At 34.9% G+C, this 22722-nt stretch overlaps 1 protein-coding gene across 3 annotated transcripts in view; it reads right to left on the bottom strand.

The window, feature by feature from the left end:
* Nucleotides 1-22722, bottom strand: part of RNGTT (RNA guanylyltransferase and 5'-phosphatase) — a 181622-nt gene that overhangs the window by 90604 nt on the left and 68296 nt on the right. For 2 of the 3 annotated variants that reach the window (XM_084890442.1, XM_084890440.1), the window contains exons 11-12: nucleotides 20294-20458; nucleotides 7403-7471 (exon numbers count right to left, since the gene is read on the bottom strand). In XM_084890442.1, coding sequence (XP_084746568.1) covers nucleotides 7403-7471; nucleotides 20294-20458 — 234 coding nt within the window. The remainder of the gene's footprint in view (nucleotides 1-7402; nucleotides 7472-20293; nucleotides 20459-22722) is intronic. The other variant, XM_084890441.1, reaches the window with a different exon arrangement.

Consider the following 22722-nt stretch of genomic DNA (forward strand, 5'->3'; position numbering starts at 1 on the left):
GGGTGGGGGTGTACGAACTGGGAAGGAGGGACAATGGGGGGGGGGATAAAGACGAATATGTAATCAATAAAGAATAAAAAAGAAAAATAATAAAGTATATATACATACTAAAGAGTGGGCCCCGCCCCTTTATCTTCTCTATTCTGAGAATGCAAATAGCAGGCAAATGCCACCAAGCTAGAGAATAAAGGCTTGGTGTCTGAATAGGCTAAAGAATTCCAAAGAAAAGAAGTAGATTCTAACATTTGGATATCCCCAAATTTGAAAATAAAGAGTGAAAAATAATACATATTTTAACATGATAAAAAATACAGGTTACATCTAATCTACTATATTATTTTGTCATTAACTGTCTATCACTTACCCTGTCTGCACTTATTAAAGCTGAGTTTATCAAAGGTTTTAGATTTCCCCAGAAAAAAAAATTTAGAAATGTTGGCAAATCTTACATTAAAAGGTTTCTGGCCTGATTAAGAATCCTAAACTTCTCATTGGTAACTTGCTTTAAATAAAAAGCCTAAGGAAGGGAGATAATTTATAAATCTTACAAGGACAGAATCAGAAGTTGCATTGGGCATTAGGGTCTATGGCTATTAATTGGAAATGCCATATCAAGCTAGAGAACTGTGATAGGCTAAAAAATGCCCCACAGAGATATTTGGGAAACTTCATACCAAGTGGTATATTATTTACACCATAAATAGAAAATAGCATTGCTTATCCTAAGTAATAAGTAATCCTAAAATTAGATATAATAGGAATGAATCAATGATACTAAATTCTAGTAGAAAACATTGCCCTTTGAATAGTGTTAAACTAAGCCCACACTCATTTTGTTGAAAAGGGAAAAATTAGAAATTAACATACTTTCTCCTTATGAACTGAGAAAATGAATGCAATCATAAAAAGGCCATTGCACTTGTTAAAGAAAAGAAACTTGACAATGTATAAGAACAATGGTGTTAATCCCAAAGAATTAAGTTGAGAAGAAAACCTTAAGTATTCCTTCTTTGAAAGCCTCAAAGAGATATCATAAGAATCATGAATTATTAGCAAAATATCTTAAACTCTGCTTTTGTTAGCAGAATATCATAAATACGGTGTTTTCTATTTTCATTCAAGATCAACTATTAAATACAAACTTTTATTTTCATTTTCAAAAAGTGGTATTAAAGTCATAAATCTCTGTGTAAGAGGCTAAGTACAGTCTCACCTCTGGCTTTGGCAAATCAAAAGTTTGAAAATGAAATATACCAGACTACTCTGTGATGGTAACCTAAACTGAGGATACAGTAAGTAAAAAAAGAAAAATCAGACTGAAATTGCAAAAGCAAAATAATGAAAAATAACAAAGGCTAGACAGTTGAATATAATGAAATTTTGGCATATGAGTGAGACAATTCCCTACATGCTAAATTGAAACCTATTTTGGACACCAGCATGAATATATTTATATCAGAGTACCCTTTAGAAGATTTAACACAAATGCAGTAGGAATGCAAAAGGACCAATGCATTAAATACAATGGGCAGGCACGTAACTAAGTACCGCAACCTTCTTACAGCCAGACTCCATTCTATCAACTGACAGTAAATTCCCACGAAAGGGTACACTGAAAACACTCTTAAAATATATATAGGGGTGGGAAAAAGTAGGTTTACAGTTGTACAAAAACATTTATTCTTATATTATTATTTATTAACTAGAGATCCCTTGCAGAAAGATTCCTGCAATAGGGCTTCCTGCGGCAGTCTCTGCTGCCCTGCCTGCTTCCCTCCCTTCTTCACTACCCTGCTTGCTTGCTTCTCCCGCAGCTTCACTTCCTTCTGCAGAGCTTGGCTTCCTTCTACCCTGTCTTCAGTCTTCACTCTGCACCTGGATATGCAAATTAACTGCCATATTGGTTGAGTTAATTTGCATACCCACTCCTGATTGGCTGGTGGGCATGGCATGTGAGTATAGCAGAGGTATGGTCAATTTGCAGGTTTCTCTTTTATTAGATAGGATTATTGTACTACTAGAGGCCCAGTGTGAGGGGTGTCCCTCAGCTCAGCCTGCACCCTCTCCAATTTCGGACCCCTCGGGGGATATCTGACTGTCCCTTTAGGCCTGATCCCATGGATTGTGCCTAAACAGGCAGTCAAACATCCCTCTCACAATCCAGGACTGCTGGCTCTTAACATCTCACCTACCGGCCTGATTGCCCCTAACCGCTTCTGCCTGCCAGGCTGAAAGCCCCCTAACTGCTCTCCTGCCTGACTGATTGACACCTAACCACTCCCCTACTGGCCTGATTGATGTCTAACCACTCCCCTGCCGGCATGACTGACAGCTAACTGCTCCCCTGCCAGCCCAATCGCTCCCAACTGCCCTCCCCTGTAGGCCTGGTTCCCCCCCCCCCCAACTACCCTCCTCTGCAGGCCTGGTTGCCCCCAACTGCCCTACCCTACTGGCCATCTTGTAACAATGTGAGGGCAGTCATATTGTGACCACATGGGGGCAGCCATCTTGTGATATGAGGGAGTGAAGGTCAATTTGCATATTACCTCTTCGTTATATAGGATTTTCCATACGAACAACTACAAACCTACTTTTGCCCCAACTCCCCATATCAGTGGTAAAAATTAAAGAGCATTGAAAAGTGTACTTTGAAGAAATAAAAAACTGGATAGAAAATTATCATAATCATGAGAAATTTCAATAACAAAACATATCTACACTAATAAAATATAAAAATGCTAATTGTCATACCTTTGCTACACCCATAGCCAATCAAAGTGAGTATGCAAATTAACCCAACAAATATGGAGGTTAATTTGCATATGTTGAGGGAAGGTGGAGTGAAGGCTGAAGACAGCATAAAAGGAAGAGAGAGGAAAAGTGGAAAGCAAGGCGGCTGCCAGAGGGAAAGCAAGGATGGGGCGGGCGGGCAGTGGCAGCCGCTTACAGGAATCTTCCTGCAACGGGTCCCTAGTCAAAAAATAAAGACTGAAATCATTAAAATTTCATGGAAAACAGAAAGAATTAACCAAAGACTAATGACCAGTACAGTACAGTGTTATGCATTATTTAAACTTTTATAACCAAAGAGACAGTAGTGAAACATTTTTAATAGTTTCATATATATATGAAACTTTAGTATATAAATATATATATGCTAATTAGTATATATATACACTAATCTAAGAATTTATTGTGCTAAATTAATAAGAAACTGACAATGTACCAAGATGAACAAATGCCATTCCATATATTTTATCATCTTAATAATCTGGAGGTAAAGTAGTGTAAAAGTAAAAATCCTATTAAAATAATGGCAGGAGAAAATTTTTAATAGAAATACGGTTATGTAATAGTGATACTAATAGACTTAAACATCATAAAAAAGTCTATTTTATCTATTGCAACTATCTAAATTTCCATTTAAGAGATATATTGTTTTCGAGGAAATAAAGTAAGATTAAGACGTTTTTTCTCTCTTTTATTTAAAAATTCTTTACCTAATACATTTTCACAGGGACTGGCAGGAAGAAGGAATTCTTAAGTATTGCTTTATATTCAAATATATTAATTATCATATAATCACAGAATTTCAGAGCTAAACTGTTACAGTCTGTACATTTTATAGATGAAGAACTGAAGAACCAAAGAAATACTTAGTGGCTTATTTCAATCAGAGACCACTTCTAACCCACTGGGATGTCTCTGAGAAGAACATATAAGTAGCAAAGCTCATGTTATTGTTTCATGAAAAATGGGTGCTTGCATTTTGGACACTTGGCAAGGAAACAAGTGGGAATTTAAAGTCACTAAAAAAAATTATTTAAATATAGCATAAATTAGAATATGAATCTGTATATGCAACAAGAAGAATAAAATAGCTATAAATTTAAAAGATATTTGCTTACATTGGTAAAATATAAAATATAAAACCAGTCAAATCTGAAAGGCTGGGGGGAAAAAAACACATAAGAATACATTTTCAGCCAAAACCAGTTTGGCTCAGTGGTAGAGCGTCGGTCTGCGGACTGAAAGGTCCCAGGTTCGATTCTGGTCAAGGGCATGTACGTTGGTTGCGAGCACATCCCCGGTAGGGGGTGTGCAAGAGGCAGCTGGTCGATGTTTCTCTCTCATTGACGTTTCTAGCTCTCTAGCTCTCTCCCTTCCTCTCTGTAAAAAATCAATAAAATATATTTTTTTAAAAATACATTTTCATTTCCTTACTGAACATTTCTAAGCCCTATTGAGCCAAACACTATATTAGACACTGGGTAAATAAGATAAAAAAAGAAAGGAAAAGACTAATAACCTTAAAGAAGCCCATAATTTTTATAAGATAAAAACATAACAATAGGTACTCAGTAAGGTGGTAACGTTATCTAGTACAAAATTCGTGGACTCGGGTGGGGACATACCTCAGTCCAGGAGCCCTCGGGAGTATAAGCCATGACATTTTAATTGACTTTTAATATCATGGCCATGTATTATTATATGAATGTTACTTGGAGAATATATAATTTTTCTATAATATTACCTCCTTTATTTCGAATATATTAAAAGAGAGAGAGAAGAACTGTAAGAAATAAGGTAGCAAAAATTCTCAAAAAACTATTAACTCCAAAGGTATGTTAAAAATTATATATATATATCATGATCAAGTAGCATTTATCCCAGAAAGCAAGAATGGATCAACATGAGGAAATTATATAACTTACTACATGAATGTCATAAAAAAGAAAAAATGGCATGATACTCTCAACAGAAAAGCATAGATAACAGGTAACAGAAAAGGCATTTGCTAACTCCCAAAATCTACTTCTGATTGAAAAATAAAAAATAAACCTTTGTAAAAACAAAAATTTCTTTTTAAAAAAAATATATATTTTACTGATTTTTTACAGAGAGTAAGGGAGAGGGATGGAGCTAGAAACATCGATGAGAGAGAAATATAGACCAGCTGCCTCCTGCACACCCCCCCCCCCCCCCACAGGATGTGCCCGCAACCAATGTACATGCCCTTGACCAGAATCAAACCTGGGACCCTTCAGTCCGCAGACTGACGCTCTACCACTGAGCCAAACCGGTTTTGGCAAAACAAAAATTCCTTAACATGATAAAAGATATCTAACAGAAATCTACCAAAAACATACTTAATAGAGAAAATTTAGCCACATTCCCTTTGAGATTGAAAATAAATGATAAAAGTTTTCTTTTCCTCCATCCAATGAGAGTCATTGTTTAAACCAGTAATAGAGGTCCTGGCCATTATATAAAATTAGACGATTATTAGAACTAACAGTGTTCATCAAGGTTGTGAACCAATAAAATAATCAACAGTAAGACAGCACACTAGAAGTAGCAAATTTTTTTAAAGTCGCTGTTTACTATAAAAAGGAAAAATATTAAATATTTAGAAATTGGATTAACAATTAAAAATTTAAACTCAATTATGGAGGAGAAAAAGACCTGAAAAGAGCTACCCCATATTCATAAGATAATTTAACACTGTAAAAACATCTATTTTCACCAAATTCAAATCAATTCCAAATAAATGCCCAACAGAATTTTTGGATAATATGACAAACTGATTCTAAACCTTATATGTTAAACCAAATATCCATGAATATTTAAGAAAATCCTGGCAAAGAGCAGAGAGTCTTGCGTTATCAGATATCACTTACAAAATTATTGTAATAATAAGTGTGGGTGATAGAATGGGAATAGATTAATAAATCAACTGACTATACGAGACATCACAGAGACTCACCTGTCAGGCCACTTCTACAATACATACCACCAAATCTCAATTATGCATGGGTCTGAACCATGAGTTAAACAGAACGAAAATTATTGTAGTTACTGTTATATTTAGACTTTAAATCTTTCCAATAGAGTTTAGGCCTAGAAAATACTGAAACTTAAAAGATCTAACTTCCATATTTCCTAAGATAGCATTTATTTCAATTTCTGTCCCCAGTGTCTACCTCTCCTCCATCTCTTCCTCATTAGACCACAGATTTCCCCCCTCTATCTGTTGTGGCAAGGGCAGCTGTTAGTGCTTGCAAATATCACATGACCTCACTTATATGTGGATTCTAATGAACAAAATAATCAGACCAACAAAATGGGTCCAGAGGAATGGATCCATGGAACAGACTGACAGATTTCGGGGTGGGGTTGGGGGAAGGGCTAACAATTAACCAAAAAACATGTGCATAAATGCATAGCCCATGGACACAGACAATAGTGCAGTGAAGACTTGGGGTGGGATAGGGACTGGGTAGAGGGAGCCAAACGGGGAAAGAATAGGGAACATTTGTAATACTGTCGACAATAAATAAAATTTAAAAATGTTAAATGTAACATATGCTGAGGGCTAGCACATGAAATACAAACATTTCCTGTAAAGTAGTGGTTCTCACACCTGAACATGCCTTAGTCACTTGGAGAGCTTGTTAAAGCACAAAGTGCTGGATTGCATTCCCAGAGTTTCTAATCAGTGCCTGTGGGGTGAATGACATTGCTAACAACTTTCTGCGGAGTGCAAATGCTCCTGACCACCGGGCACATCTGAGAAGCACTGCCTATAGAGCACGGGTTCTCAGGTGAAGGCAATGTTGTTCTCCAGGGGAAACTAAAGTGAATGGATTGTTTTTGGTTGTCACAACCTAGAGGGATGGAAAGGAGAGGTAACAACGGCATCTAGTAAGAACAAACCAAGGACATGCTGATAAATATCCTATCATGCACAGGACAGCTCCCCACAGCAAAGAATTATCTTATCAAAAACATCAATAGTTGAGAGAGAAACTCTGCCACGTTGTAAAACAAAACTTACTCCAAATGTCTGATTTGACTACCAAGTTATTAAGTCCTTTAATGAGTTTTAGAAATGTGATGTGGAATAAATATTCAAAGAATTATATTTTTCTTCAAGTAGAGATAACTTTGAATTTCATTCCTCTGTAGCAAGATTAAGTTTTAGAAATATTAACACTTAAAGGTATACAGGCTTACAGTAAGAAATAAACATTTATATAATATTATTGGTAGATTTATAGTAAAGAAACAAATTAATATTCACTTTGTAAGATTATTATATTACAGGCATTCTTGAAAAATAATAAGCTATGTTTATTTCTTATACTGTGTGAAAAAGCAAAAAACTGTTCATTTCACTATTTTATATATCCAGTATAAATGAAATCTTTTGTAACAGTTTATTTTAAGAAAAAACAGGGATTGCAGGAATAATTAATACTAAGTAAATGTGTCTGAGAAAAATGTACTTTATAGATACATGCATGTACGTACGTGTACATACATATATACCACACCACCACCACTACCCACACCACACACACACACACACACGTACACACACACACACAAATAAACTTACTCCAGTAGGCTGAAAAATAAGTCCATCCATTTCATGGCTAACTTCTTTTGCAAAATTTCCTTCAAGTAGCTATAAAATAAATATAAGTATTTTCAGAAATACAATAATCAATACAATAATCACTTTAAAGGTATTTCAAATTTCTGTAAACTTTATAAAAACTTTTCTTAAGTTTTAAGAACTGAAATGCAAAATGGGAGAGAGGGGTGGTCCAGAGGAATAGAGGTTAATACATTATAAGGTGTTTTTTTTAATGTGAAGATTTCCATTCCATGGCAGGCTAGATACTTTGGATAACAGTCCTAACTACAACAACCAAAATGATGGATAAAATAATTTAAAACATTTTTAAATGCACTGCTGAGTCAAGATGAAAGGAATTTTAATATGGAAAATTCAATGTGGATTTAAAGTATTGGTCTCACTGACAAAATAAAGGAGAAACTGTGGGAAATAATAAATAAAGGGAATAAAAAATAAACATATAGAACAAAGGAGACAGCAGAGAAACTTGCTTGGGGATGGAGTAGGTGGGAGAATCCCAAGAATCTGTAACCACAGCTAACTCAGACATAGGAAACACAATCTGAAAATACATCACTTTCTGCTTGAGGTGTTTTTCCAAAACCCTCAAGCAGAAAAAAATTTAGCCTTATAGTTTTGTCTTACTGTTTCTTTTCTTTTTTGGTCTTTTCTATATTTTTTCAAGCAAAAAACTGCAGTACAAGGGATACATAGTACAAAACACAAATGGTAGTTTTTCAAAGCCTTATCTGCTAAAGAGCAGAGTTATGAGATACAACGTTCTCTAATTAGTTCTGAGCAAGTAGTTTCTTTTCAAGGATTTTTATTATTTTGAAGAACAAAACATGTGAATCATGGCCAGAAGTCCTAATATTGATTTCTGCATTTAAATGTATGTTTAAAATTTGTTAAAGAGAACAAAATATACTTTCACAGAGCCAGAATAGGACAGTTCTGGAATTCATATATGTGTCTCTAAATTTTAGGATTATGTTTTGGGTTATCCAATCACAATCTTTTAACATAATCACATCCTCTTAAAACCATTCCATTCACTTACAGGAAGATTCACATTCCAAAAGCAACAACCGAAATTTCAAGTGTATTTCACACGCAACAAGATGAGTGTTTCTCCTCCCCAACTGTGGCCTTTACCTTCTCTATTTTGAATTCCTTCAAAATCTGTAATTTCTCTAAACTGGGGGCAGTGAGCAAAATTAGAGCGATCCTAGTTCCTAACTGCATAAAGATCAATTAGAGTTTGAATATCTACATTCCCTTAAAACTGTAATGCTCCTTGGTCAAATTCATACGGACAGAAATTAGAGAGGCTAGGGTGAGGGTGAATGAGGAGTTAGTGTTTAATGGGTACAGAGTTTCAGTTTAGAAAGGTGAAAACCGACCTGGGGGTGGATGACAGTAATGGTTACACGACAATATAAATACATTTATTGCCACTGAAATGTATGTTTAAAATTTGTTACAATGGTCCATTATATGCTATGTATATTTTGCCTCAACTTAAAAAATATGTATACAACTCTTGATATTTACTGTTTTGTTTTGTTCTTTCCTCTCAGTATAACACTATGAAAGTGGAGAGCCTGCCAACTGGATCCCTTAGAACCATATTGTCAAGAGTTTAGCCAAATAGGCAAAAATTTCAGGATTGACCTGAGATTCATAGCTGATCATTATAAGGTGATTTTAAGATCTCCAATTTACTCAAAGGTTTAAATGACCTAAGCCTTCTGAGGAGGAACTCTGCCTAACTAAAAATTCAATATGGATTCAAAGCACTGATTTCTTATAAATTTCTTTCAAGAGGTGAAAATAAACTCCAACCATCAAAATGTCAAAAAAAAAAATCAGCTGACAGAGGATTAAAAAAAAAAAAAAGAAAGTAAATTATAAGCAATGGATTATCAGCAGACTGAATATAACAAAAGGAAAAGAAATCAATGAACTTGAAGAAAAAAATGTGTAGCACTTTTTCCAACTGAAATAAAAAAAAAAAAGGAAAAAGATACAACACTGAAAATCAAAAAGCAGGCATAAAGATGTCTTGAAAAAAACTTACAGAACACAGACAGAAAACCAGTGAAAATATGAACACTGAAACAATCAAACCTAATTGAAAATAATAACACATTCCATCCAACAATAGGAGAAACACTTTTTCCCCCAAGTGCATACAACACATTTATAGGTAGGTCAAAGTAATACAAAGAATGTCTTCTGACCACAATGAATTAAATTATATATCAGTAAGAGAAAGATATCTGGAAAGCTCTCCAATGTTTGGAAACTTGATAACAAATTTCTAAATAACCCACAAACAAAAGAAAAAAAAATCAAAAGAAAAATTTTTAAGTAAATATTTCCCTCCCTCTCTCCCTCTCCTGCCTCCCTCCCTCCCTGAAATCATTAAAAACAAATAAATGTTGAGTCTTTAAAAAAAAGAAAGCAGTATGTCTAACTTAAAACTTTAAAGTAGGAATAGAGCCAGGGATAAGTTGTCCATGTCTAAGTGACTAAATCAGAATAAAGTCATTGAATAAAAAATTTCTCAGAAATGGAGAAGCCAGGGTTATAAGTAGGTCAAACCAAACATAGGGAAGTTGTATTAAACAAGGATGATGGGCAGCCCTTGAGAAAAAGAGTTTTAAGTCAGGCGCAATCTCAAAGGAAGAAGTAGTTACCAAGAAGCCAAAAAGAGTTAGTTAAAGATTTCGTTTAAATACCATGGCTTGAAAGGTCAGGTTTTATTTCAATAATTTAAATACCAAATAATGTTAAAACTCACTTTGATATTTTTTTGTCTCTAATATTATATTCCAAAATAGACTGTCCAATACTTTTTAGCTACTCTGTGTTTTGCCTCTACTATATTTTAAGTAAAAATAATTTATGAATTGCACTGGTATTCTTATGTAAGATGTACTAAGGTTTTCTTAGATAATTTGTTCTGGTAACATCGCAATAAAAATAAAATCACATTCAGTATTATTAGGGTAGATACTTTCTGACTGCATACTTATGCTAGAAACCCAGATAGCTGTTGGATACTGAGGACCCAATGATAATATAAGCCTACATATGCCTAAATAATACCTTAATTTTAACTTAACAGTAAAGACATTAAATGCAAAGGTGTAATTAGTCATTTCTCCCTCTTAATTTTTCTTCAGTAACACAGTTCTATTTAAATTAACCAAAATGTTTTTTAAACACTTATAAAAACAACAAATACCTCACTTTAAAAATATTTAACTATAAAACTTAGGAGAAGCTTTTAAAGTGGAATGTGGGTGAATTGTTCTAAAAATCCTAAGGTATTATTTAGAATTATAATTTTCTTGATTATTTTTCCCTAAATAAAATTAGAAGATAGTTAAATATAATTTAAGATAGTAAACATAATATATCAAATCATCTATACTAATAAAAGGGTAATATGCTAATTAGACTGGGTCAACCAGACATCTTCCAGACATCCGAATTCCTTCTGGACATTTAGGGGCTGACCAGGCCAGCAGGGGAGGGCATTTAGGGGGTGATCAGGCCAGCAAGCAGAGGCAGTGAGGGGCAATCAGGCAGGTATGTAGAGTGGTTAGGGGTGATCAGACAGGCCGTCAGGGGGGAAATTAGGGGGCAACCAGGCTGGCAGGGGGGCAGTCAGGAGACAACCAGGCTGGCAGAGGAGGGCATTTAGGGGGTGATCAGGCAGGCAAGCAGAGGTAGTTAGGGGCGATCAGGCAGGCAGGTGGAGTGGTTAGGGGCAATCAGGCAGGCTGGCAGGGAAGCAGGGGGCAACCAGGCCAGCAGGGAACCAGTTAGGGGACAAACAGGCTGGCAGGGGACCAGTTACAGGCCAGCAAGCAGAGGCAGTTAGGGGAGATGAGGCAGGAGGCAAGCAGTTAGGAGCCAGTGGTCCCAGATTGCGAGAGGAATGTCCAACTGCCGGTTTAGGCCCCATCCTGCAGGGGTCTCAAATTGAAGAGGATGCAGGCCAGCCTGAGGAACCCCTCCTAATGCATGAATTTTGTGCACTGGGCCACTAGTCAATAATAAAAGTGTAATGTGCTAATTAGACCAGATGTCCTTCCAGAGGAAGTCAGGGCTGTGAGGGAAGCCCAGGTCCCGAGTGCCTACCGGCGGCCGGAGGGAAAGAAGCCCAAGTCCCAGGTGCTAGAGGGAAGCCGGTGCCAGCAGCTGGGGTAAGGAAGGCCTACTCTTGCACAAATGTCATGCATCAGGACTCTAGTTATTAATAAAGCATGAGCCGAAGCCGGTTTGGCTCAGTGGTAGAGCGTCGGTCTGCGGACTGAAAGGTCCCAAGTTCGATTCCGGTCAGGGGCATGTACCTTGGTTGCGGGCACATCCCCGGTAGGGGGTGTGCAGGAGGCAGCTGGTTGATGTTTCTCTCTAGTCGACGTTTCTAGCTCTCTATCTCTCTCCCTTTCTCTCTGTTAAAAATCAATAAAATATATTAAAAAAATAATAATAAAATAAATAAAGCATGATAGTGTTTTATAAAGCTTTACTTATAAAATTTGCTTATCTATGAATACAATAACATCACTTGAATACCATCATATAGCCTACAGAAGGCATGTAACTTTCCATTAGGTTATACCAGGTGGTATGACTAGAATTGACACTTTATATGTCTATAAATCAGAAAGTAATTGGAAACCAAATTATTATAAGTGCATAAACAGAGAAAGATAATGCAAAGGGGCTTGAAATTAGAAACAAAACAGAAACTATAAAGTTACAAAGCATAGAAAGGAACCTTTTAGAAATAACCAAAAATGATATCTTAAATAAAGAAGAAAATGAATCTGCAATATAATTGGGGATGGGTACGAGCAACATCAATTCATTACAGTACAGAAAAGTATTTTTGTTAAATGAGGAAAGAATATCTCTACCTTTCTGTTATGAACTAGTCTACTCACCTCAGATGTTTTCTGAGCAAATATTTACACATAGCTTCAACTGACTGCTTGAGAACACTCAATATAGTAATTTACATCTGTTGATTTTTTGTGTGCTTTCATGACTCGCCTAAAATTCAAGGTTTAGTTTTGCCAATCCCTCCAAAATTTCAATTCACCTAGATTACTCTTTATTCTTCTTTCATTCCCAAAGTCTGGGTTGGACTAAGATTATCCAGTGCTTCTGTGCCCTCAATATTCCTCTAATCAATACAAAATCATTCTACAAAACTCATCCTTTCTCCTCAATAAAAAGTCAGTATCATTATCTTCTTTTAAAAACAATAATTTGATTTCTATTACTGTATTTACCAATAATACTTAAACAACTATAACATTAAAATTAGCTAGTCAAATATAAATAGCCTCTGGAATATTGTCATTGGCTCTTTCATTAACCCATATCTCTGAAATTAAAATTAAGCATAATAATTCTGGTGAAACCCTCTTGACAAGTTAAAAAATCTAAAACCAAAATTTATTTAGAACACATGGTTTATTTATTATTTTTGGTGGTTGTTAGTCTTATTTTGAATCTCATAACTGAGATATCATTCATTCGTTCATTCAAAGAACATTCATTTAGTGCCAATAACTGATAGCCACTCTACCAAGTATTTGAGATTTAAAAGAGATCAACCAGTCTCTATCCTGGAAGAACCAGTGTCAGAGTTTAAGATGTCACAAACTCAAATGCTTACAGGTGCCAGCCAGGCTTGAAAAGGATTGGATATAAGATAATAGGGATGAGTGAGAACTATGACAAGCTAGAGAGGGCATCATCATCTACAAGCAATTTCAATTGTTTTAAAATATTATATAAGCTTAAACTTTCTAGGACCTACTAGTTTATGACTTTTGGTTAATATGGACCTAACTACACACAAAATAGTTATTTTACACTAAGTGTTTTTAATAAAGATTTTTAAAGGCTTCTGAGAGAATAAAAAAGTAATTATAATTTCACTATTATTCGCGGTTTTATTCAAATATTTACTGAGTACCATTTATGTATCCATTTTAAAAAAGAGACAAAACAGGAGGAAAAAGTAGCACATATGTGTCAAGCACTTTACATACTTTAATTAATTTTAGCCTCATAACAATCTTAAGAAGTATGAGCCAATATCATCCCCATTTTGAAGGTAAAGTTTAGAACTTAACATAGGTCACACAGAAAGGAAGTGAAACCAGAATCATTCCGGCTCCAGAGTCCATGTTCTTAACTGTTCTTCTAAACCAGGGATTCAGTTATAAATATGCTGCTTTGGCATATTCCCATAGCACCCTATGCTTCCCTCCATCACAGGATTTTCCTGTTTAATTGTCTGACTACCAAATTGAGCTGTGGACTATTTAAGATCAAGAATCACATCTTATTATCACTGTATTCTCAGCATCTATTACAGTAATCTAACACAGAGTAATCTCTCACTTCAATAAATATGTGCTTCAATAAATATAAAGGGAATAGCACAATGACAGGATTAATAAAAATAGGCTAATGTGTATCTGTTAGGTAGAATACGCATGGAATATATTATATACCAAAAACTTGTGTAAAATAAAAACATTAAAAATTATAAGAAGTTTAAAAGCTGTTAGTTCAATTAACATACAGATTATTAAAGGGATATCTTTTAAATACTAAAATTATCACTCATAGTTAATAACTTTCCCCAAACTACCCCACATTGCCTTCATATTATCAGTGAGGACAACAGTAAAAGGTTCCTAATTGGTCTTCTTGATTGTAGGTTATTCTCCTTTCTCCAAACTTTCTCATTACTACTAGAACTGACTCTAAAACAATTTGTTTTGTAACAATCACATCTAAAAACCCTTGAATGCTCCTCACTGCCTACATGTAGTCCAAATTTCTTTAGAATGTTTTTTTTTTAAGTTTGTTTTTTTGTTTTTTCAGAGAAACCTCCCCTAAATCTTTTCTAAAATGTTTATCCAAAGTGCAGCTGGTAAGAAGTATAGGTGAGTATTTACTTTATGGGAAGAAAAACATGACCTACTAGTTTAGAAGAATACTAAGCATTTTGGGGAGGAATGCAAGAATAGAATGAATACTTAGCCATAAACACATAAGTGATGCAATCAAAAAGAAAACTAAACTACAAGAGTGGCTGGTCTGAATTTCACAAGAAAAAAGACAAAAATTACAGAGATAACGAAGCCAAGAAAGAGGTTAAATATTTTAATGTGAGCATAAATGAAAATCACATTTATTTGTAAAATATAATTTTAAGATTTTCAAACAAAGAACAATATGGTAAATTGCAAAACAATCTACTTTACTGAATACATCCTTTGGCCCTGGCCAGATTGTTCTCAGTGGTTAGAGCACCGCCCCGTTAGAGCACCGTCACCTGTTTGATTCCTAGTCAAAGACACGTACGTGGGTTGTAGGTTTGATCCCTGGCTCTGGACGTGTGAGGGAGGCAACCAATCAATGTGTCTCTCTCACATCAATGTTTCTCTCTCACCTCCTCACACCCTTCCATTCTCTCTAAATATCAATGGAAAAAAACATCCTCAGGTGAAGATTAAAAAAAAAAAATTTTTTTGTTTGTTTTAATATGTACTGGCCTATGCCCTCCACTAATGGGAGGTGACCTCTAGCCCCTGGAATGTCCTGCCTGATGAAAGTACCTTTGCTTGCCAAAGAGTTTAACAATATGATTTATGATGGAGGCTTTCGATTATGCCATATCAGTTCGGACATCCAGAGGAACTGGAGACTAATGTATTAGCCAAACCTCTGGGAGGGGCTGGCAACTAAAGGTCAGCCATGCAGGTGGGATGTGACTGAACCACAATATAAACTTTGGCTCTCAAACACTTAAGTGCGCTTCCCTGGTTGACAACATTGTCATACATACTAACCAGGAGTAGGTAACACCATCCATGACTCTTCAGGGACAGGACAACGAGAAGCTCATCATTTGGGCCCCTCATAGATTTGCATTATGTGACTCCTCTTTTGGCCTCCAGTTACAATAAAACTATAATCTTAAGTATAGTGCTTTCCTGAGTTCTGTGAGTCTGTTTGGTAAATTGCCAAACCTAAGTGAGTCCCTGAGGATGGCAGAATTTGTAACCAGCAGGTATGACGTGAAGGTGGCCCTGGGGACTCCCATGCCTGCACCTAGTGTCTTAAGGGCCATGCTGTAGGGGACTGACTATGCATTTGGCCAGAATTCATTGCAATGTAAGTTTTTGTCACTGTGTTTCTATTTTTGACACAATTTAATCTATCCTCCAGGAAAGCATATGACTTTCCTGTTGGGCATTATTGTCAGGAGGCTGTTCAAGACGGAGCAAACTGTAGAATGATGCCATAGTCGCCCTGACGGTTAATGGGTAAAGTGACCTAGTTAGCCAAAACCGGTTTGGCTCAGTGGATAGAGCGTCGGCTTGCGGACTGAAAGGTCCCAGGTTCAATTCCGGTCAAGGGCATGTACACTGGTTGCGGGCACATCCCCAGTAGGGGGTGTGCAGGAGGCAACTCATCGATGTTTCTCTCTCATCAGTGTTTCTAGCTCTCTATCCCTCTCCCTTCCTCTCTGTAAAAAAATCAATAAAATATATATATTTTTAAAAAGTGACCTTGTTAGCTACCACAGATGAGATCTTTAATAGACAGTGAACATCTAGATGAGGACAACCCAATACTGAGATACCAAGTGGCATTTATCTGTAAACTAAACATGCTTAGTTTACAGATAAGAAATGAGACTTTAAGAAATAAACTTTGTTTTCTACAATATAAAAAGCATATACCATTTCCCTTATTCTCTGTATCAATTAAAGAGTTCAAAATCATATAAAAATAGAACTTAAGATTTATATCTAAACTACTAAAGTACTTCATTTTGCTGTATAAAATAGCAAAATATATCTCTGGTATAGTGACTGTATTTCTAGTAAAGGTAAGCATTTATCAACAATTTAATGCAGCAAATAATTATATGGTTCACTAGACTTTTATATATACCTTTAAAGAATATGTACTTTCATCAGCTGTACTGTCATTAACCTCTTATGTGCAACTTAAAATTCTTACTATTTCTTTTTAATACATCTACCTCTGCATTCTCTCCCAGAAAGGCCCCATCCTACTTCAGCCTAGTGAGTCACACTCCTCTTCTCACAGGGTATATACATATGCCTAAAGTATATGTGGATGTGTATGTGCCCTCAGAGTCCCTAGGCTAAGATCAGGAATTAATTCTAAGAACATGCCAAAAAAAAAGGCAATCTAGCCAAAACGGGTTTGGCTCAGTGGTAGAGCGTCGGTCTGCAGACTGAAGGGTCCCGGGTTCAATTCTAGTCGGGGGCATGTACATTGGTTGCGGGCACATCCCCAGTAGGGGTGTGCAGGAGGCAGTTGGTCGATGTTTCTCTCTCATCGACGTTTCTAGCTCTCTGTCTTTCTCCCTTCCTCTCTGCAAAAACTCAATAATATATATATATATATATATATATATATATATATATATATATATATATATATTTATTTTTTTTTAAGGCAATCTATAAAATTTTGGAAAGAAATGAATCCTTGTGGAAAAAAGAAATGGATAGAACTAATATATGCATATTTCTCTTCTTTTTTAATATAACTTATAGCATATTTTCCATTGTATTTTGTTGTTGTCATTTTGTTAAATTTAATGGGATGACATTGGTTCATAAAACCATACAGGCCTCAACAAAACATATACGCACTGTATCGTTGGCCCATTGCCCAAAGCAAAGTTTCTTTCCACCCCAATTTCCCCATTTCCCCCCTTTGCCCACCTCCACTGATCAACCCCCCACTCCCTTTCCCACATTGTTGTCTGTGCTATGTGTTAAATATATGTGGATTTTTTTTGCTTAATCCCTTCATCTTCTTTCATCCAGTCCACTAACCCTCTCCCCAATAGTAGCTGTCAGTCTACTCCATGTATCCATGCCTCTGTTTCTATTTTGTCTGTCAGTTTAACTTGTTCATTAGATTCCACATATAAGTGTTGAAAGAATATATGTACCCCTATTTTCATTGCAGCATTATTTACAATAGCCAAGATCTGGAAACAGCCCAATTGCCCATCAGAACATGAGTGGATAAAAAAAACTATGATACATTTACACAATGGAATACTACTCAGCTGTAAAATAAATAAATAAATAAATAAAATAATTATTTTTTTCATTGGCCTTCAAACTAGAAATTCAAATAAAATTGTGATTTGAAAAATTGCTTCTTGTTACTATTTTGTATGCTTTATAACTATGTATACTCAGTTAAACACTGAACAACTCATTATCTCTGTACTGTTTTTGATGGATCTGATTACATAAAAGAAAAAGGCTAATAGAGCTATATTAATAATGTCCTAAAATCAAAATTATCTTCAAAATTTTAAAGGTATACATAAATGAAATGTCTATGAAAAAGTATGCATTTCTCCACAGTTATAAACTGTTTAAAACCACATAAAAATTGGCTTCCCTCATAATAAATATAGACTTCCCAGACAAAGGCTTTATCATTCATACAATAATATCAATATTTACCATTCCCATTAGCAAAGATAATAAGATTTTGCAATGGAGGCATGGGGAAGGGGCAGTAACAGGGTGAAGAGGGTCAATGGGGGGTAGAGGAGACATCTGTAATACTTTCAACAATAAAGATTAATTTATTTTTTAAATTCATAACAAAAAGAAGACTCCCTAGAGCAATAATCTGACAACTATAGCTACTATTCCATATCTGGTGTTACTAGTTTTCCCCTTTAGACCAACTCTGCTGTAAAAGGTGCTTTCCTTCTGTATTCTACAACCAAAAACAATTTCAGAGAAACTGAGAACAAAGAAATAACAGTAAGAACTGAAATGGAGGAAAAATGAGACTAATAATAAAAATTCTAAATATTAGGACTTCTTTTTTAAAAATCATATAGTTTTAAAAGTGGGTTATATAAGCTGAGAATAAAGGAAAAAAAGAAAGTATCACAGCTCTCTAATGAAAAAATACATTGAAAGCTGTTCAATACAACTGCTTCACATCCCTAAAGAACAATTCTTATAATTATCGACTGCCAAATATTTCTAAGTACTGATTTTGACTAATGAAACTATACTAAGACACATTTTTTTAAATTGCTGAACTTGAATTAAGACGGCACAAGCTGTAAAATTAGCTTTTTAAAAAGCAAATGCAAAACTGAAACAATTTGGCTTTTGCACAAATTTACACTCTATTTATAATTTAGAAAATATTTCCACAATAAGCAGACTTCCACCAAAGGTGTGGCCCACGTTAAGTGCCAACATTACCCTTATTCTACCAATCGAGCAGAGCACAAAAGTGTACAGGCTCTTGTAAGCACCCTTATCATATGACTGCTGCCAAAAGAGGCATAAAAGGCAAGTAGTGTACTGTGAGAAGATGACAGCAGTCTACCAACAGCCCCATGCAAGAAGGCATTATGCAACTATTAGTGAAAAAATAATAACTCTACATTTGTTTTTTCTGCAATATATTTATATATTGAGAAGAAAAAAGCTCAATAGTGCTGGAATAACTGCTAACATTATATCCAAGAAGAAATACCAAATTGAGCAGACATGAGTAGAAGCAGGTAAAATACAACAAAAAATTCTATCATCTAACTTATGAAATTAGAAAGGAAATTAAAACATAATTGCATAAGTTGCTATATTTCCTATATTATTCTATCATAACCATTTCTCTTCCCAAAAATAACTTCATGGTGCATCTTTACTGTCAAATATTATGCAGCAGCTAAAAAATAATGTTACAAATCCCTATGCACTGACATGGAAATATGTTTAAGCCACTCTGTTAAGTGAAAAACAAACAAACAAACAAACAAAAACTGCCCCAAAATATTTAATATGATACATTTTAAGTGTCCAAACAACAAAAATAAAGAAAATTTTCCATGTATATATGCAGTATGTGTGTGTGTGTGTGTGTGTGTGTGTGTGTGTGTGTATATATATATATATATATATATATATATATATATATATATTATATTAATAATAAAAGGCTATATGCAAATGGTCATCACACCATGATGCCATAAGGACCGATCAGTAGGGACCTGAGGCTGCATGGCACTGGGCCAGGGGGGACCTGAGGCCGCACCCCCCCCCACCCGGCGGGGCTTGATGGGGTGAGGCCAGCTGGGTCTGTGTCTCGCCCAATGAGGTCTCAGTCTGGCATGATTTTGAGGCGCACACGGGTGGGCAGGGACTTGACTCTGGGTCCCGCATGGGTAGGTGCACCCAAGACTCTGACAGGAGGGAGATTTTCATATACATTTTACTAATTTTCTTTCATCTCTGACACTTCTATTATAGAGAATATCAATATTAAAATATTTCCTCTAATTAATCCCCTTTTAATGGGCACAAATTTTGTGCACTGGGCCACTAGTGTGTGTGTGTGAGTGTGTGTATGTGTGTGTGTGTGTGTAAATGATTAGTTTAAATAAAACTATGTACTAAAAACTGCTGACTTCAAAAGGCCTGACAAGTTATTTTCACTCTTATATAACTCTACATAGCTTACAGCTTTTCAAAAAACATAATATGAGCCATAATAGCTATGCATCAAAAACTATTATGAGAAACAAGAAAACAAGTTTAAGTTTCTGTCACTGAGAATCTTACTAATGAGGAGAAGACCTGTTAACTGTACATGTTTAACCGAAAGAGTACAATATTCAAGAAATTTCAGGGGAAATCAAGACAATTAGGCCAAAAATATCATTCATATTCCTCTCCCAAGTTAAATTAGGATACATTATAAGTGTTATTTTAAAAATGTTACCTTTCTTGATGTATAAATGTCAAAAAATGGCTTATTTCTGACACTAAATGGTTCCTGTGCTTTGTCAATGAGCCCAGTCTTCATTTTTTCATGTCGAGGATTTATTATTTCTCGTTCTATACACTGAAGACGAACATTAAAATCACAATCTCCAACTGGTTGTGCCTGAATTGAATGAGACAGTTATTTAAATTTCAACTCTAAAAACTAATTTTTCAGCATAATTATCAAGGTTTGTACATAGTAGTTTATGTAAATTACATCCTTTGGAGTTCTCCAATATAGAGCCTGCACAACCACACATGCCAGCCCTGAAAATTAATTTGACTAATGATGGAAACATATCTAAATATACACATACACATACACACACACACACACACACACACACACACACACAGTTATTTCAAAATTATAAATGTATAAAATAGTATGGGAAAACATTATAAATCTACTAGTTTAATAGATTTGGATCACCACAACTGATCCAAAATTTTCACATCTGAATTAAAGTATTAATATACTCACTAATTGTTTTTATTATTTATATACTTATATGCATAGCCCATGGATAAGGTAGTGAAGACCAGGGGAGAGGTAAGGATTGGGAGAAAGGTGAATGGGGGGAGGGAGAATTGGAGCTATTTGTAATACTATCAACAATAAAAAATATATTTGAAAAAAAAAATTTTTAAAACTTCTGTGGCTCAATGGATACTAATATGAAAAAAATATTGTTTGCCACATTTATATCCAAAAAAGAATTAAAATACAGAAAAGAAAACTAATTCCTATACATTGTGAAGAGCATGATTGGCAACCAACTAGAAAAATTAAAAGAACAGACCATTTGAATCTATAATTAAATCACAAACATCCAAACAAGTAAAAGCAAACATAAAATATGCTTTACTTCAATAGTAATTAGAAAAAATCAAATTAAAAACAAGATATCATTTCACACATAGCCATTTGGCAAAAAAAAAAAAAAAAAAAAATAGGTATGCAATACCAACTGTGATAAATTGGTACAACTACTTCTGAAAGGAATTTAGCAAGGCAGCTAATAAAGCTTAAGTTGACAAATTAATTAGAATCTCCATGTTGTAGGAAATGAGGGACTGGACTTTTTAAACACTTCCTGGCTGACCACATCGCAGGAATGAGAACTGTCCTAGAGAAACTTTGACACATGTGCATAAGGAAAAAAATATATAGAACTATTCAATACAATAATTTAACAGCAAAATATGGAAATCCATATGTTAATCAAGAGGAAAAAAGATAAATTCCATACAGTTATACAATATAATAATTAAGAGTAATTAAAGAGAATGAACCAAACCTACGTGCATTAACACAGATAAATCTATACAAAATAATGTGGAGGAAATGTTGTGTACTACAGTACAGTACTATGACATTTATGAAACACTAGAAATCCTACAAAAGAACACCACATGTATTTTATAGACATACATTGATAGTAAAGGTATCACAAACACTCATGGGAATAATAAACACCAAATTCAGGGTAGAAGCTATTGCTGCTGGGTAAGAGGGTCCAGGATAAGATGACAGAGGGGTACACAAGAAACTTCTGATACTATACATTTAATGATTTATTTCTTATTAAAAGGAGAGTGGAGTAGAAAAGACAGTTAAGCTTCAACAACTCTAGTGGTAGGTACATAGTATTCCTTATATTACTCTGCATACTTTTACATATGCCGAAAACTTTCTTTTTCTTTTAAGAATTAGAAGGCTATTGTCTAAGACAAAGTTCCCAGGCTAAGAGATGAGACTGTACAGGACACACTTTAAAGCAGAGCTAAATATCAAGAGGCAAAGGAGATAGCACTCCCCCATTCACAAAGAAACAAAGCCACACCCACCCTTTGTCTCGTTAGGAGCCAATGAATATCATTCCAAGATCTGTGGTAAGAGTAAGTCAATTTTGGAAAGCATTACTTTTGAGGAATACAGTAGCCACAAACAGAACAAGATTAAAACTTGATGGTTTCTGACCTTGAGTTTCTAGGTTTGAAATAGTTTGAAATATACATAATTCAACAACAAATGAGATATATAGACATTGAAAATTTCCTGGGGAAAATAAGTCATCTGGATTAATATATAATCTTGAATCTTAATACTGCTATTTAAAATATACACCCCCCCCCCCAAAAAAAAAGGGGTTTTTTTTGAACTTTTATTATAAATCCTCAAAATCTTAAAACTTAACACTTTTAATTCCAGAATTTTTTTAACTGCTTTCAGTCTGCTTGGAATACTAAATAATTATGCAATCTGAATAATATATTTCTAGAACAATAATTATACCTTTTCATAGATGTACACTATTGAAAGAATTTCTTCCATTTATAGAATTCATCTTGTTCTGTCTAAATAATTTCAACACTGAATTA

Source organism: Pipistrellus hanaki (genome assembly GCF_964339955.1).
Source record: "Pipistrellus hanaki genome assembly, chromosome: 7".
In the NCBI taxonomy this organism is placed as follows: Eukaryota; Metazoa; Chordata; class Mammalia; order Chiroptera; family Vespertilionidae; genus Pipistrellus; species Pipistrellus hanaki.